A 17,947-nucleotide genomic window follows, 5' to 3' on the forward strand; every position below is an offset into this window, starting at 1 on the left:
CTGAGTGTTAGATTTATAGTCATTTATAATCATGCCTGCCTGGTTACTATTAGACAGTTTTGGTCCATAAAGGTTTATAAAGTCAAGGGATTTGTGCATGGAGAATTGGTTGTTTCTTTTCCCTTCACCTATACAAGATAGGTGAATGCTGTGTCATTTATTAGACCTTTGTAGTAGTGCTTTTCAAATAATTTAAAGCGATACATATGTTATAAGGTTAAACAAGCCTGAAGAGAATAAATTTTGGTTGTGATTTCGGTAGAAAGAAGAAAGAATTGGAAAAGAAATGTCCATGATATTGCAGGCACAGACAGAGGACTATTTAAATTATGAATTGTTGTGAGTGGTGGCTAGTACTGGATGAGGTGTATATTCAACTGAAGTAGAACTTCTATTGCTATATAATTTTCAAAATGGTCATAAATGGATGTTTTAGTTATTAGCAATCTTGAACACATATTGAGGCATAAGGGTTTGGATATGTCTTATATATATATAAATATATATATTTCGTATAGTGGGAGAATGAGGGATTATGGTTTTACTAGCTTTTAAAGCATTTCAGGAAACATGTTTTTGATATTGGTCAACAAATGTTATTCTATAGTCATATTGTTTGTAATTTATAGTAAATTAATTGCATGTGCATGCATGTATGCTTAGGTTTTGTTTTTTCTTTTCTTTTTTTTTTTTTTTTTTTTTTTCAAATTGACACAAGCTGAGGTTATTTGGGGAAAGGGAACCTCAGTTGAGAAAAATGCATCCATTAAATTGGTCAGTGGGCAAGTCTGAGGGACATTTCTTGATAAATGTTTAATGAAGGAGGGCTGAGCCCACTGAGTAGTGCCATCCCTGGGCAGGTAGTCCTGGGCTACCTGAGAAAGTAGGCTGATAAAGCTTCAAAGAGCAAGTCAGTAAGCAGTTTTCCTCCGTGGTCTTTGCTTCAGTTCTGCTTCTCTGTTCCTGCCTTGTGAGTTCTTTCCCTGAGTGTTCTTCATGACTGACTGTGATTGATATAAGCTGAAATTTACCCTTTCCTTCACAAGTTGCTTTTGATCATGCTCTTTATTATAATAGAAATCAAACTAAAGCAATATAATCGGAATATTAACACCATTAACATTTGTTTAAACAGAAATAATAATTGACAGCATCTTGTATTACGTGTGTGTGTGTGTGTGTGTGTGTGTGTGTGTGTATGAATAAATGTGTGCTTGAAGACAGGAGGAACAAAATTAGAGATAAGCTCCTATATAATGATATTTCTACTTAGTTTATCTTTCTGTTACATAACATAAAATTAAAAATAGTACATTTAGTGATTCTAATTCTACAAAAAATAGGCCCAGTTCCTGTTTTTGACTGTGATTTCTTTAACACTTGAAATTTTGACATTCCTTTTCACCAGTCTCTTGATAACTGAATAATCTCTTTAAAATATTTCTCAGAATATATTCATTAGCACTTGATACTTATATGTACTTATAAATAAATTGTGAATTAAATTGGACCAGCACACCTGTCTACATAGTCTACTACTTGACACTAAATTGAGATACTCCTCATAGTATTTAGTTTTCCTTTAAATGACAATTTAAGAATTGCTATCATTTTTATGCTAAAAGCATAGTTGTAATCCATGGTTAAATTCCAATAGTTTTCTCTGTTGTTTCATTGAAATTAAATATTTAAACTAGATTATAAACTCCAGTTGAGTAGATATCAGGGAGAAAGTAGTTTCTGTAGAGTGTTTCCATTCCACCCCTGCACTGAACAAAATCAATATAGTTTAAATAGCCTTTATAGCTGGGTTCTCTCTTTATATTTATTCACTTTACACCCCAATCCTAGTCCCCCTTCCAGGTTCCGCTTTCCCACAGTCCCTCATCCCATCTCCCCTCCCCTTCTCCTCTAAGAGAATGGATACCCCCAGTATCTCCCAACCCAGGCACATCAAGTCTCTGATGTGCTAGGTGCTTTTTCTCCCACTAAAGCCAGTCTAGCCAGCCAAGTTAGGGAAACAGATTCCACAGACCGGCAACAGCTTTAGGGAAAGCCCATGCTCCAGTTGTTTGGGACCCACCTGAAGACTGAGCTGCACATCTGCCACATATTTGCAGGGAATTGGGGATTAGTCCAGCTTGTGTGTGCTCTTTGGTTGGTGATTCAGTCAGAGAGTCCCCAAGGATCCAGGTTAGTCGACCCTGTTTGTCTGTGGAGTTCTTATCTACTTTGGGGCTCTCAATTCTTCCTCCTATTTTTCCATAAGAGTCCCCAAGCTCTATCCACTGTTTGGCTGTGGGGTCTCTGCATCCCTTTGAGACAGCTGCTGGGTGAAGCCTCTTAGAGGACAGCCATGCTAGGCGCTTGTCTTCAAGCATAAGATTAATAGTGTCACAGATTGATGCCTGTCCATGGGCTGGGTCTTTAGTTGGGCCAGTTATTGCTTGGCCATTCCCTCAGTCTCTGTGTTTCTTGTAGGCAGGATAAAAATTGGGTGGAAAGTGTGGAGGGTGGGTTGGTGTCCATATTGCTCCACTGGATTTTCTATCTATAGGTATGGCTTCTTCAGGTTCCATATCCCCATTGCTCTGAATTCCCTTAATTTATTCTTGAGAACCTCCCTTATTCATAGGTCTCTGGCACATCCTCAAGATGCCCCTCACTGACTCCAAACCTTGCCCGCCACAGATTTCTATTCATTCTCATGGCTATCTGACCATCTCCCCTGTCTATCCCTACACCTGATCCTAGCCCCCCCCCCCTTAACCTCCATCCCCCTCCCATGCAGTTCCTTCCCTCCATCTGCCTACTACAACTATTTTATCCTTCATTCTAAGTGAGTCAAGCATTCTTGCTTGGGCCTTTCTTCCTGTTTAGCTTCTTTGTGTTTGTTGAGTGTAGCATGGATATCCTATCTACCTATAAGTGAGTATATACTGTGTATGTACTTTTGGTTCTGGATTACCTTACTCAATATGATACTCTCAAGTTCCATTCATTTGCCTGCAAAAATCATTGTATCTTTGTTTTAATAGCTGAATAGTATTCCATTGTGTTGATGTGCCATATTTTCTTTATATTTTCTTGAGTTGAGGAACATCTAGGTGGTTTTCAGTTTTTGGCTCTTACAAATAAAGCTACTATAAACATAGTTCAGCAGGTGTCCCTGTAGAATAGTGGGGAATCTTTTGGGTAGAAGCCCAGGAGTTTTATACCTGGGTCTTGGTATTGGTGGTATTTGTTGAGTTCTTCATAAATTCTGGATATTAGCTCTCTGTCACATGTAGGGTTGGTGAAGATATTTTCCCACTCCGTAGACTGTCATTTTGTCCTAATGATAATGTTCTTTGCCTTACAGAACCTTTTCAGTTTCATGAGGTGACTTTTATCAGTTGTTGATCTTAGAACTTGAGCCATTGGTGATCTATTCAGGAAATTGTCTCCTGTACTAGTGCATTCAAGGGTGTTTCTCACTATGGGAGTTAGTGTATTTGACTTTATGTTGAGGTCCTTAATCCCCTTAGACTTGAATTTTATTCAGGGTGATAGATAAGGGATCTACTTGCATCCTTCTACATGTAGACATACAATTAGACCAGCACCATTTGTTGAAGATGCTTTCTCTTTCCATTGTATATTTTTTAGCTTCTTTATCAAAAAACAAGTGTCCATACTTGTGTGGGGTTATTTCTGGGTCTTTGATTCAATTCAGTTGATCAATGGATTTGTTTTTATACTAGTACCAGTTTTTATTATTATTGTGCTATAGCACAGCTTGAAATCAGGGATGGTGATTCCTTCTGAAGTTCTTTTATTGTTCTGGATTATTTTGGCTATCCTGGATTTTTTCCTTCCTTTTTTTTTTAAATCTAGAAAATTTTTATTTTAGTTTATCACAAAGACGCATGAATAGATACTTTTATAATTTTTTCATTAAGAATTTATGATTTCTATTTCTTTTTTCTTTCATTTTTATTAAATTGGGTATTTCTTATTTACATTTCAAATGTTATTCCCTTTCCCAGTCGCCTATCCATCAGCCCCCTAATCCCTACCCCTCCCCTTCTATATGAGTGTTCCTCTCCCCATCCACCTTCCATTACCACCCCTCCCAACAATCCCCTACACTGCAGGTCCAACCTTTGCAGGACCAAGGGTTCCCCTTCCACTGGTGCCCCAACAAGGCTATTCACTGCTACCTATGAAGTTGGAGCCCAGGGTCCATCCATGTATAGTATTTGGGTAGTGGTTTAGACCCTGGAAGCTCTGGTTGGTTGGTATTGTTGCAAGCCCCTTCAGCTCCTTCAGACCTTTCTCTAATTCCTCCAACAGGGGTCCCATTCTCAGTTCAGTGGTTTGCTGCTGGCATTCGCCTCAGTATTTGACATGCTCTGGTTGTGTCTCTCAGGAGAGATCTACATCCGGTTCCTGTTAGCATGCACTTCTTAGCTTCATCAATCTTATCTAGTTTTGGTGGCTGTATGTGTGTGTGTGTGTGTGTGTGTGTGTGTGTGTGTGTGTGTGTGTGTGTGTGTGTGTGTGTATGGGCCACATGTGGGGCAGGCTCTGAATGGCCTTTCCTTCAGTCTCTGTTTTAAACTTTGACTCCCTATCCCTTCCAATGGATATTTTTGTTCTCCTTTTAAAGAAGGAGTGAAGCATCTGCATTTTGGTCATCCTTCTTGAGTTTCATGTAGCCTGTGTATCTTAGGTAACTTGAGCATTTGGGCTGATAGCCACTTATCAATGAGTACATATCATGTGTGTTTTTCTGTGATTGGGTTACCTCACTTAGAATATTTTCCAGTTCCATCCATTTGCCTATGAATTTCATGAAGTCATTGTTTTTGATAGCTGAGTAGTACTCCATTGTGTAAATGTACCACATTTTCTGTATCCATTCCTCTGTTGAAGGGCATCTGGGATCTTTCCAGCTTCTGGCTTTTATAAATAAGGCTGCTATGAACATAGTGGAGCATGTGTCTTTGTTATATGTTGGAGCATCTTTTGGTTATATGCCCAGGAGTGGTATAGCTGGGTCCTCAGGTGCAGTGTCCAATTTTCTGAGCACCCTACAAACTGATTTTCAGAGTGGTTGTACCAGGTTGCAATCCCACCAAAAATGGAGGAATGTTTCTATTTCTCCACATCCTTGCCAGAATCTACTGTCACCTGATAATTTGATCTTAGCCTTTCTGACTTGTGTGAGGTGTAATCTCAGGGTTTTCTTGATTTACATTTCCCTAATGACTAAGGATGTTGAATATTTCTTTAGGTACTACTCAGCCACTTGTTATTCCTCAGTTGAGAATTCTTTGTTTAGCTCTGTATCCCAATTTTTATAGTATTATTTGATTCTCTGGAGTCTTAACCTCTTGAGTTCTTTGTATATATTACTGTCAATGAGATGTAGGATTGGTAAAGATCGTTTCCCATTCTGTTGGTTGCTGTTTTGTCCTATTGACAGTGTCCTTTGTCTTTCAGAAGCTTTGCAATTTTGTGAGGGCCCATTTGTCGATTGTTGATCTTAGAGCATAATCCATTTGTGTTCTGTTCTGAAAAAATTTCCCCTGTACCTGTGTGTTCGAAGCTCTCCCTTACCTTCTATTACTTTGAGTGTATCTGGTTTTATGTGGAGGTCTTTGATCCACTTGGACTTGAACTTTGTACAAGGAGAAAAAAATGGGTCATTTTGCATTCTTCTACATGCTGACCTCCAGTTGAACTAGCACCATTTGTTGAAAATGTCTTTTTTCCATTGGATAGTTTTAGCTCCTTTGTCAAAGATCAAGTGACCAAAAGCTGTGTGGGTTCATTTCTAGGTCTTCAGTTTTTTCCACTGAACTACATGTCTCTGTACCAATACTATACAGTTTTTATCACTATTGCTCTGTAATACAATGTGAACTTCCATGTGTATGTGGGCTTTCTGTTGTTTTTGTTGTTATTGAAGACCAGCCATACTCCATGGTGATCTGATTGGATCCATGGGATTTTTTCTATCATCTTGTATCTATTGAGGCATGTTTTCTGACTGATTATATGGTTAGTTTTTGAGAAGGTACCATGAGGTGCTGAGAAGAAGGTACATATAGAAATGTTCTATAGATATCTGTTAAATCCATTTGGTTCATAACTTCTGTTAATTTCACTGTGTCTCTCTTTAGTTTTGTTTCCATGATCTGTCCATTGTTGAGAGGGGGGTGTTGAAGTCTCCCACTATTGTGTGAGTTATGATGTGTGCTTTGAGCTTTAGTAATGTTTCTTTGAATTATGAGTTATGAATGTGGGTGCCCTTACATTTGGAGCATAGATGTTCAGAATTGAGCTTTCATCTTGGTAGATTTTTCTTTCATGAGTATGCAGTGTCTTTCCTTATCCTTTTTGATAACTTTTGGTTGAAAGCTGATTTTATTTGATATTAGAATGGCTACTAAGCTTGTTTCTTGGGATCATTTGCTTGGGAAATTTTTCACTGCCTTTTACTCTTAGTGTTTGTCTTTGTCACTGAAGAGTGTTTCCTGTATGCAGCAAAACACTGGGTCCTGTTTTCGTATCCAGTCTGTTAGTCTATGTCTTTTTATTGGTAAATTGAGTCCATTGATGTTAAGAGATATTAAGGAATAGTGATTGCTTCCTGTTATTTTTGTTGTTAGACATGGAGTTATGTTTGTTTGTTTCTCTTCTTTTGGTTTTGTTGCAAGATTACTTTCTTGCTTTTTCTAGGGCATAGTTGTAGGACTGGATTTTTGGAAAGATATTGTGTAAATTTGGTTTTTTCATGGGATATCTTGGTCTCTCCATCTATGGTAATTGAGTTTTGCTGAATATAGTAGCCTGGGATGACATTTGTATTCTCAGGGTCTGTGTGACATCTTCTAGCTTTCATAGTCTTTGTTGAGAAGTGTGATGTAATTCTGATAGGTGTGATTTTATATGTTACTTGATCTTTTTCCCTTACGGCTTTTAATATTCTTTCTTTGTTTTGTGAATTTCATGATTTTGTCTATTGTATGATGGGAGGAGTTTCTTTTCTGGTCCAATCTGTTTGGAGTTCTGTAGGCTTCTTGTATGTTCATGGGCATCTCTTTCTTTAGGTTAGGGAAGTTTTCTTCTATAATTTTGTTGAAGATATTTATTGACCCTTTAAGTTGGGAATCTTCATTCTCTTCTATACCTATTATTCCTAGGTTTGGTTTTTCTCATTGTGTTCTGGATTTCCTGGATGTTTTGGGTTAGGAACTTTTTGGTTTTGTATTGTCTTGGACTATTGTATCAATGTTTTCCGTGTTCTGCATCTTAGATACTCTCTTCAGTCACTTGTATTCTTTGATGATGCTTGCATCTATCTTTTTCCTAGATTTTCTATCTCTAGGTCATCTCCCTTTGTGGTTTCTTTATTGTTTCTATTTCCATTTTTAGATCCTGGATGGTTTTGTTCAATTCCTTCACTTGTTTGGTTGTGTTTTCCTGTCATTCTTTAAGGAATTTTTTTGTGTTTCCTCTTTAAGGGCTTCTACTAGTTTATCTGTGTTTTTTGTATTTCTTTAAAGGAGTTATTTATGTCCTTCTTAAAGTCATTTCACATCATCATGAGATGTGATTTTAAATCCTAATCTTGCTTTTCCTGTGTATTGGGAGATCCAGTATTTGCTTTCGTAGGAGAACTGGGTTCAAGTGATGCCAAGTAGTCTTGGTTTCTGTCGCTTAGTTTCTTGTGCTTGCATTTTGCCATCTGCTTATCTCTGATATTTGTTAGTCTTGCTGTCTCTGTCTGCAGCTTGTCCTTCCTTTGGCCCCTGAGCCTGTTAGGAGTGAGAGGGCTCCTGGGAGACCAGCTTTCTCAGGGCAGGTTTTGGGTCTGAGAGCTGTGGGACAGTCCCAGCTCTGGGTGAAGATGGAGACCTGAAGGGTCTTGTCCTAGGCTGCCCCTTAGCTCCCACACAGTTCCCGGCATGTTTCTCCTTGTACAGTCAATGGAGAGAAAGTGGAGTTCCACCTGTGGGCTATAGGCTTAAGGGGGAGAGGAGCTCTCTGCAGTTTGGTTTTGTATCCAAGGGCTATGTGGGATCGATCACCCCAGCTCTGGGGGCAGATGGAAACCGGAAGCATCTGGTTCCTGAGCCCTGTGCAGTCCCTGCGAGTCTCTCTTTTGGATCGTCAGTGAAGAAAACATGGGGTGCTACCTGTGGTCTGTGTGCTTAGGAGGGAGAGGGCTCCTGGCAGAATCTCTGCCAGCAGATTTTGGAACTGACAGCTGTGGGGAAGCCCCAGCTCTGGGTGCAGATGGAGAATAGAAGGGTGGGCAGCCTTTTCTCATACCTGATTTTAATGGAATTGTTTTAGGTTTCTCTCCATTTAATTTGATGTTGGCTATTGGCTTCTTATGTATATTTTTTTATTACATTCAAGTATGTTTAGGTATGTTTAGGTATCCCTGATTTCTCTAAGACTTAACATGAATGTTGTTGGATTTTGTCAAAGGTTTTTTCAGCATCTAATGAGATGATCATGTGATTTTTTTCTTTCAATTTGTTTATATGGTGGATTTTCATATATTGAGCCATTCCTGCATCACTGGGATGAAGCCTACTTGATCATGGTGGATGATGTTTTTAATGTGTTGTGTGAGTATTTTATTGAGTAGTTTTTCATCAATGTTCATCAGAGAAATTTGTCTGAAATTCTCTTTGTTGAATCTTTGTGTGGTTTAGGCATCAGGGTAACCATGGCTTCAAAGAACAGATTTGACAGTGTTTCTTTTGTTTCTATTTTGTGGAGTAGTTTGAGGTATATTGGCATTGGCTCTTCTTTGAAGGTGTGGTAGAATTCTGTACTAAAACCATCTGGTCCTGGGCTTTTTCTGATTGGGAAACATTCAGTGACTGCTTCTAGGAGTTATAGGGATGTTTAAATAGTTTAACTAATCTTGATTTAAGTTTAGTAAGTGGTATCTATCTAGAAAATCAACATTTTGTTAAGATTTCCAATTTTGTGGAGTACAGGTTTTTGAAGTAAGACCTCAATGTCTGCTGTTATGTTTCCTTTTTCATTTCTGATTTCATTTATTTGGATACTGTCTCTCTCTCTTTTGGTTAGTTTGGCCAAGCATTTGTCTATCTTGTTGATTTTTCTCAAAGATCCAACTTTTGGTTCCATTGATTCTTTGTATTGTTTTATTTGTCTTTAACTGATTGATTTCAGCCCTAATTTTGATTATTTCTCACCTTTCATTTCTCCTTGGCATGTTTGCTGCTTTTTCCTCTAAAGATTTCAGGTGTACCTTTAAATTGTTGGTATGAGAATTTTCTAATTTTTTATGGAGGCACTTAGTGCCGTAGCACTGTTTTCTTTGTGTCCCACAAATTTGGGTATATTGTGACTTCAGTTTTATTAAATTCTAGAAAGTTTTTAATTTCTTTATTTTTTCCCTGACCCCAAGATTACTGAGTAGAGAGTTGTTTATTTCCTATGAGTGTGCAGACTTTTTGTTGTTTCTGTTGTTATTGTTGTAGTCCAGCTTTAAACATGGTGGTCTGATAAGATATTATTTCCATTTTCTTATGGCTGTTGAGGCTTGCTTTGTGACCAACTATATGGTCAATTTTGGAGAAGGTTCCATGACAGGATGAGAAGAAGTTGTATTTTTTTGTGTTTGGTTGAAATATTCTATAGATGTCTGTTAGTTCCATTTGTCTGGATGACATATCAATTGGTGTGAATAGGGTGTTAAAGTCTCCCACATTAATGTGTGGAGATCAATGTGCAATTTAACCTTTAACAATGTTTCTGTTACAAATGTAGTTGCCTTTGTGTTTGAGGCATAGATGTTCAGAATTGAGATATAATATTGGTAGATTTTTCCTTTGATGAATATGAAATTTCTTTCCCTGTCTCTTTTAATTTTTGTTGAAAGTCTGTTTTATTGGATACTAAAATGGCTACTGCAGCTTGCTGTTTTCTTGGAAAACTTTTTCAGCCTTTTACTATGAGCTAAATGTTTATCTTTATTGCTGTGGTGTGTTTCTCATAGTAGCAGAGTGATGGATCCTGTTTATGCATCCATTCTGTTAGCCCGTATCTTTTCATTGGGGAATTGAGTCCATTGATGTTAAGAGGTATATTATTTTGAAGGTGGTGGTGGTGTGTTTGCGCGTGGTTATGTTTGTGTGTACTTCCCTTGTCCTCGCTGGTATGGAATTACTTATTTCTTGTGGGGTTTTTGGATATAGTTATCCTCTTTGGATTGAAGTTTTTTTCCTAGTATTTTCTGTAGGACTGGATCCGTGCAAAGATACTATTTAAATGTGAATTTGTATTGAAATATTGTATTTCCTCTCTCTATGATAATTGAGAGTTTTTCTGGATATAGTTGTTTAGGGTGATTACTATTTCTGTTGGCTTTAGGTGATCTAATTTATTTTCTAGTATTATTAGTTTTTATTGAATGTCAGATACTGCAATGAAAACTTATAGAGAATTTGAAGTCTAATTGACAATACTTTTATTCAGAGAGGAGTAATTTCCTTATCATGGAGGTGCTTTATCACATCACAAAATATCCTTATTCCTAGTCAGAATTGAGACACTTTGTAAGTTCAGTTATGTTCTATTTGCTGTCTCCTTCGGTTCAGTACGGTCTGCTGCTCTACTCAACGTCAGTTTTACCAGGGTCGCTCCTCTCCATTTTGTTACCTCTCAGTTTCAATAATTTTTCTGTGTATTAGAATTTCTTGCTGTTTGTCATCTCCCTTTTGAGAATTAACCAATCATTACCGGGACAAGGACATTGCTCAAAGAAGAGTGTATTTCTTTAGGTTTCCAGTGTGCCTTAAGAGCATTGCTCTATAATTTGTTATCCTCTTAGCTCTTGTCAATGATTTTAGCTAGGTGTCTTGTGTTTAAAAACAAAATTGATCCTGTGGTAACCAGTTATTATGACATTTTTATACTGTGTTATCTTTAAAGTATTATTTAAAACTCTGCAATGTTTTTGGAGATCATCAGACATGTTTTACTTGTGCATACTTGTATGCAGTTTCTTAGCACAGAGTTGGATGTGTACTCTTGATGGGAAGGTTCTAGGCATATGAAACGACAGCTAAATTAATGGATGTGACACTGGAGCTGTGTATGCTTTAGCAGTTTCCTAGGGAAGTGATGTGCCAAGCAGGTTTTTGAAGTTTAATATTGTTTTGGTCATCCATCTCTTCTGGAAACAGGAAGGAAGAGATACTTCGTGTATAAGTAATTACACCTACAAACATTTCCAATTCCCGAGTTTGCTTAGGTTTCTCATCTTTTCTGAAATCACGTAGCCTCACTTACTTTTTAAAAATCCTTTATCTCTGTTGGGGTATTTTCTGAATACACTGATGAGTAAGAACTTAACTTTCTTAGAAATGTTTTTTTTTCTGATGATGTACTAACTCACGATTTTCATTGAGATATCAGAATACTGTTCTCTTTGTTCATCTTTTCAGAGTCCAGAAGTGACACCTGTTTGCCAATTGTCCCCCTTTCTCCATTTTTTCTTATTTACCAATCAGAGAGTTTTAAAGTTGTCAAGGATTCCATGCACTTCCAAGATAGGGATAACATCAATCTAAAGACTCAATTCTTTTCTGTCTTCACTGCTTACAGACAGGGAACACAGTCTCTTCAGCCTGGACCTGTGTAGAAGAATTTGGAGGAAATAAGCAGGTAAGAAAACATCTCTTAGGAATACTGTGGCCTATTGTGTTCTCAGGAAAGCAGAGTTAAGCTAATCCTCTCATGACTGTATGGGGAAATGCATGGACTTAGCTACCTAAACCCTGCACTTTACTAGCTGTACTGATTGGTTTATGGGAATAGACTCATTAAGAAAAAAATTTAAATTTAAATGGCATTCTGTAATTCAGATGTTTTCAAACCTTTGAACAAGACAATGTTCTGATATCTAAAATGAACCATTTGGATTCTAAATAGTTTACATCAGACATAGATTGAGTACTATATTTTGATTATCTGGTATTTCTCAAACTAAGCTGAGACTGAGACTATTTTTCTAAATTATTAAACCAATATTTTGACTCTAAATTATTTCTGAACAATTCACCATTTAGTTTTCTCACCAAGCTTCAAGAGACAGATTTAGATGGGGTAGGTGGTGGGCTTTATGTAAGTGTATGATTTGCCAAAACTATTTTTTTTCCATGTGAAGGAATCAGCCCCTGTATAATTCTGTGTTCCTAGGTAGGCTATTTCACCGCTGTGTGCTTAATTCACTGTTATTAAAAGTGAGAGTGCGTGCAGTGCCTTCAGAAGGGTGCGTGTGCAACTGGTTTTGTATGGTTATTTTTGGCATATACTAAGCACTAAACAAGTATTATCTAACATTATTAATGCCTATGAGAAATCTGTTTATTATTAGACTCTAAATTTATCCTCACAGATTTTAGCAAAACTGTAGCTTTTATAACGTATAGATCTTAAATCTCACCTAAATTTTAAACACAGTGCTATTTTAGAGCTGCCTTCTTTTAATGTCTTAGGTTTTAAAGCTTGACTTAGGAAGACTAGTTGTGAGGATTGGTTTACTGGCAAAAATGAACCTTGAGGAGAGTTGCTGCCTTTATTTAATCTAAGTCTGTCCTCTTCACTCTGATTCAGATTTGTTATCTGGTGATCTACAGGTTTGCCTGTCCTGAAGTGTAGACTGGGACAGCACCAGTTATGGTTTCTGTTCTCAGAGGCTGCTGTCCAGATGGTTAAGAAGGAGTCGCCCTTAGGCTCTTTGAGTACACAGAGAGCCAGTAGACAACTTGCAGTATGGTTTATTTGGTCGTCTTGCTTCTTTGAAAGGAAAGCAGCTGGACTTCTTTTAGTGTCAATGCACAATTTCTCTATCTCTGGCCCTTCTTCATCCTTTGGTTTATGTGCTAAGGTTTGGTCTCTAGTAGCCTTTATTTGTCATTTTTTCTTATAATTTACCAGTAATGGGGAAGAAGAGGCGAAGGGATCAGAATCAAGCTCATTTTTGGGTAAAAGTCAAATGAAAGGACAACCTGAGATACAGGAGACACTGTCCCGGGATATAGAGTGGGAGAGAGGGCGTGAGGAGACAGGGGAGAGAAAAAGAGAGAGGAGGGAAGAAATCTATTATATTAGAAGACCAATGCAAGTGAAATTACAAAAAAATTCATACATGAGGAAATAAGATGTTGCATGCATTAAGAATAGTTGTGGAAATAGTTAAGTTCACATCACGTCCAGTTTGCTTAAGAGAATAGCACCATCGACTTGACTTTTGTTTTCCTGCCCATTCGAAATGGAAACCTCTGGGGACCTTTTGAGATGCTTTCTTTCAAATATGCTGCTTAAGATTGCTCTAAAAGCTTGGCCAGATGTAAACACTGCATCCTAGGAATTAGGAGGTCTAAAAATTTTAACTTTTTTTTTAAATCTAACTGTGAACCTATGGATCTGTCTTACCTAAATCAACTGTTTTTGTCATTCATATGAATTGAGATCATTTGATTTAAAGACTTGTAAAGTTTCAGCTTGTTCTTAGTTTTCAATTTGAAATTAGATTATTAAAAAGTTTATTAGAATCAATAAAACTAATATTAAGGAGCCATGAAACTTAGCATAGCTGAACAAAAATGTATAAATATGTAATGAACACATTATTAACCACAGGGGAATCTAGATTAAAACCACAATGAAGTATAATATCACATGTGCTGGCATAGCTATAATTGGAGCTGGTTGACCAGGTTTGGTAGTGCAAACTTGTTATCACATCTGGGAGGGAGAAGCAGGAGGATCAGTGCAAACTGCTCTTCTACAAAGTGAATTCAGGCCAGCCAAAGTCAGAGTAAGGTGTGTGCAACCCCCTCCAACCCCTGTGTGTGTGTGCGTCTGTGCTGGCATACCAACTGTTGTGAAAGATGTGACCAACAGGCAAGTTCGAATTTTACTATTTGAATTTGATTGTCACAGTGACGATCTCGAGAGTATAATATCTTTACCCAATGTTCCTGCAGCTCAATTCTCAGCTCTTTACCATTGCTAAGAGAAACCTTCAAAAAGATTTATATAAGAATGAGCATAGGGCATATTTTATTTGTAAGAGATCAGTGTTAGAAGAGTTCACATATTCATTAACAGGTGACTGCATAAAAATCATGGTATATTCTTACCGCAAGTACTACTTAACAATGAAATGAAAGAAATAACTCAAATATTATGAATCTAGAGCTTAGAGTGAACAAAAGAAGCTAGAAATAGAAACTTTTTTTAAAACAATGAAATACAAAAACAGATGAACTAATCCAAGGTGCTAGAAATCAGAATGTGAGCCTGCCTATAGGACCACTAACTGAAGAGACATGTCATTCTGTGGGTTTTTAAATCTGTTAATTGTGGATGACATAGCTTATACACTTATTAGAATTAAATGAAGTGAATATATCAGGTGTGTGCCTTCTACTGTTTGGAAATTGAACCTCTGTTTTGAGTATCCAGAAATGAATTACATAAAGTATAAAATTTAAATTCTGAATTGACCCTCTGGCATTCATTATAAAGGGTATACAGATCATTTTGGGTCTGAAATAGGGGGACTGAAGAGTTGAGGATGTACTTGAAGAGGAAAAACTGAGGTGGGTGGGGTTGAATAATAATAACGTGCTTAGAATTTTAACTCATTCATTTTCTTCTTGTGATGTTTTCTATATGTAAATTATATATAAGGAATGTGTACCTACTCCTAGGTTTATTCAGCTATACAGTTTCACTTTACATTTGATTTAATAATCTTATTTGACTTGTGGTCTGTTTTCTAATCACCCAGATGTTTTTCTCAAAATAAATACTTAGGTTCATAGTGATTTTAAGAATAGGGTTCACTTATGAAGTGTTTGTAAAATCTTAACAAGCATCTAATTGGTCTTTCTTTTGACCAATTCCCTTACATGAATAGTATTTTGAATAAACCTTTAATTTGGGATTTAATGTAGTTTTTAAATGGGAACAGAGGAGGTGTTGTATTTGTTTAAAGGTGTGTGGTCGAGGACTCTGGAAATGCTAAGTGTTATGTTCAGAGCCAGCTGTGGAGCTCGCTTTTAAATCTCCTGGAAATAACTTCTGGGATCACATGTTACAAGTAGGCTCTGCTACCTTTTGAATGGTGGAAACTCAAAGAAAGCATGATATCTACTTGAAAATTATATTTCCTATCTACTGAAGTCATTTCTAAGTCATGCTGTTGATTACTACATTAGTGATATTTAAAGAGCTAAGTGAGTTAGAAGTATGTGGCTACTAAGGGACTGGATTTGCATAATAAATTGCATAATAATCTTCAGTAGGAAAGAATCAACTTTTAAAATTCTTCATCAATGCATAATAGATCTAATGTTTCAGTTAAGGTTTTAATACTTTAACTCTTGGGTAAAACAGAATCTTTAAAAGAAAAAATAAAGCTGATGTTAGAAAAGCCAATGATTTCAAAACGCCTGAAATATTTTGAACATTGCTTTGGACATTTCAAAACATGTTTATATTTTCTTAAAACAAGCTGCTTTATTGATCTTGTGGTACCATTCATTTAAATTTAATTAGAGTTTTACAGTGCTAGCAATTAAACCTATTTACAACTGATTTTCACTTTTTTATTTTTTTCTTAAATAGGTCCTTTCTGATGTTGCTTGAGCTTATTCTCCTGCAGTTGGTCTCATTCCTGTTCGTTAAACATTAAGTTTCTTCATGTGTTATAGACCTCATAGTGAATGATACTGGAGAGTGAAAGCTTGACCTGTATATTAAATGATCTCATTCCATTTCTTTCATTCCAACAATAGCACAACTTTGATAAATGATCATTTTACAGACACAGTCACCACTTTGACTTATGCTGTAGTAAAGAGCATAGTTGAGTTTTTGGAAAGTACAGGATCTACAAATTTGGTCAATAAAACACACACATACAAAATTACTACAATTAAGGAAGCAGGAAATTATTGGTACATGAGATGAACGTTTGTTTGAAATTAATATTTCAAATATAATTGTTTGAATAATTTGGTTAATTTTGGATAATTTTCTATATATTAAGTTGATAATGGTTTTGACGTTCTTTTGGTAGAGATGATTCATCTTACAGTTTTGTGGTACCAGGGAGACTCTAATGTTAAATTGATGTTTGGTTGTATGAATGTTTGTGCCAGCATTTAAATAATGAAATTTTGGACAGTTAGTTCATACCAGAAGTCCAGGGACAAATGCTTATGCTGGTTTGATACCTAATATGGTTTTTTAAAAAAGAAAAAAAAAGAAAAGAAACTGAATTTGCTGTTCTTTTATCTTTTTCTTCATGATCTACCCTTGGTGTCAGATCCAAATTTAAGAGAAGCTTTTTGTTGATTAAAGAGAAATCAGAGGTTCTCTTTTTCTGTGTTAAAAAGAAAAAGATACCCAAAATGCACTGTAGTAAGACCTTTGAAACAGTGCTGTCCATTAAGGAAAGAACCCTGACTTGATGGAACTGCTGGTGTTTGCCCTGCAGTGATAGTAATCCACCACCATTACAGTATCATCAGGTACTTAAATGTTAGAACATTATGTTAAAACGTGATTGTCATTTACATGTTTTGTCTTTTGAATTAAATTTGTGTCCACAAAGATGTGCAGCATAATTGTTCATATATTTATTTACAGACTACAATTTCCGTCGCAGCTCAATAAATAGTCTTTCCCCTGTTAGCGCTACCCTCTCTACTGGGACACCCAGCGTGCTTCCTTATACTTCAAGGCCTTATTCTTATCCAAGCTATCCCTTGTCACCAACAATATCACTTGCTAATGGCAGCCATGTTGGACAACGACTATATATCTCCAATCAGGCCTCATTCTTCTGAAGAAAGTCTGGATATATTAGTATAAAATTTTCTTTGTATAAGGCATGAAAATTAAAATACTGTTGTATTTTAGAATTGGGTTTGCACATTTGACTTTAAAAACAAATATTTTAACATTAAACAGCTATAATTCAGAATTACAAGAGTGGTAGGATTTGCAGAAATGCAATTCAAAGTTACTCAGTGATATCAAGCTACTACTTTTTTTTTTAAACTTTGGGGGTTTTTAATTCCCAAGCTTGAAAGGATTCCAGTAGTTTATGTTTTTTTGTATAACAACTTTGTAAAACAGCATTTTACAAATATTGAAGTACTTAAAGACAGTGGTTGTACTAGATTAGATTACCAAGGATCGCTATTTATAGTGGAGTTTGAAACAGTTATGTAACCAGAAGCATCTAACTATTATGTAGAAAGAAATAATGAGACAAAAAAGATTAAGATGCAAATTTTTGGCAGTAGTAATGAAAATCAGTCTACCATTGTGGTCCTTGAAAGTAAGCAAATATTTTAGTTAATATTTGTTACAGAAATAAATTATAACTTTGCTGTTAATATATTTAAGGTTTTTATAGTTATGCTTCATTTATGTTTTGATATTAATTACACTGTTTACATAAGAAGTGTTAATGTTTTTTAAATGTTCAAATCATGTGTTAATTTTTATACTTCAAATTCTTCAACATTAAATATATGGCACTACGAATGTGTGTTTCGTTTTTATTAAAATCCATGCATATAAATGTCTTTGATCTTTAAGAACATCTCTTTCTTTGCCAGGTCAATAACAGTTGCAGAGTCTTAGGTTTGACATCTTCATGAGATCAAAGTGTCAGATAGAAAGAGAAAAAAGTTTTGTAAAAACAAATCAAATACCAGTAGAAAGTTTTGTTTGGTAGATAATCAAGAATCACCCTTTTTTACTAAAGAATAATTAATGAATTCAGACCATTTTGACCTCTTCAGTTTATTAGCATACATGGATAATTATAGTGATAATTTTTATAGTTGATATCAGATATTTTATATTTCAAAATATT

At 36.1% G+C, this 17,947-nt stretch overlaps 1 protein-coding gene across 2 annotated transcripts in view; it reads left to right on the forward strand.

Moving 5' to 3' along the window:
* Window positions 1-17,609, forward strand: part of Rbm46 (RNA binding motif protein 46) — a 43,407-nt gene extending 25,798 nt beyond the window's left edge. The window contains exons 5-6 of one of the 2 annotated variants that reach the window (XM_032898189.1): window positions 11,647-11,706; window positions 15,682-17,609. In XM_032898189.1, coding sequence (XP_032754080.1) covers window positions 11,647-11,702 — 56 coding nt within the window. In that variant the 3' untranslated portion in view covers window positions 11,703-11,706; window positions 15,682-17,609. The remainder of the gene's footprint in view (window positions 1-11,646; window positions 11,707-15,681) is intronic. The other variant, XM_032898190.1, reaches the window with a different exon arrangement.
* The last annotated feature ends 338 nt before the right edge of the window (window positions 17,610-17,947 follow it).

This window comes from Rattus rattus, chromosome 3 (genome assembly GCF_011064425.1).
Source record: "Rattus rattus isolate New Zealand chromosome 3, Rrattus_CSIRO_v1, whole genome shotgun sequence".
NCBI classification, from domain to species: domain Eukaryota; kingdom Metazoa; phylum Chordata; class Mammalia; order Rodentia; family Muridae; genus Rattus; species Rattus rattus.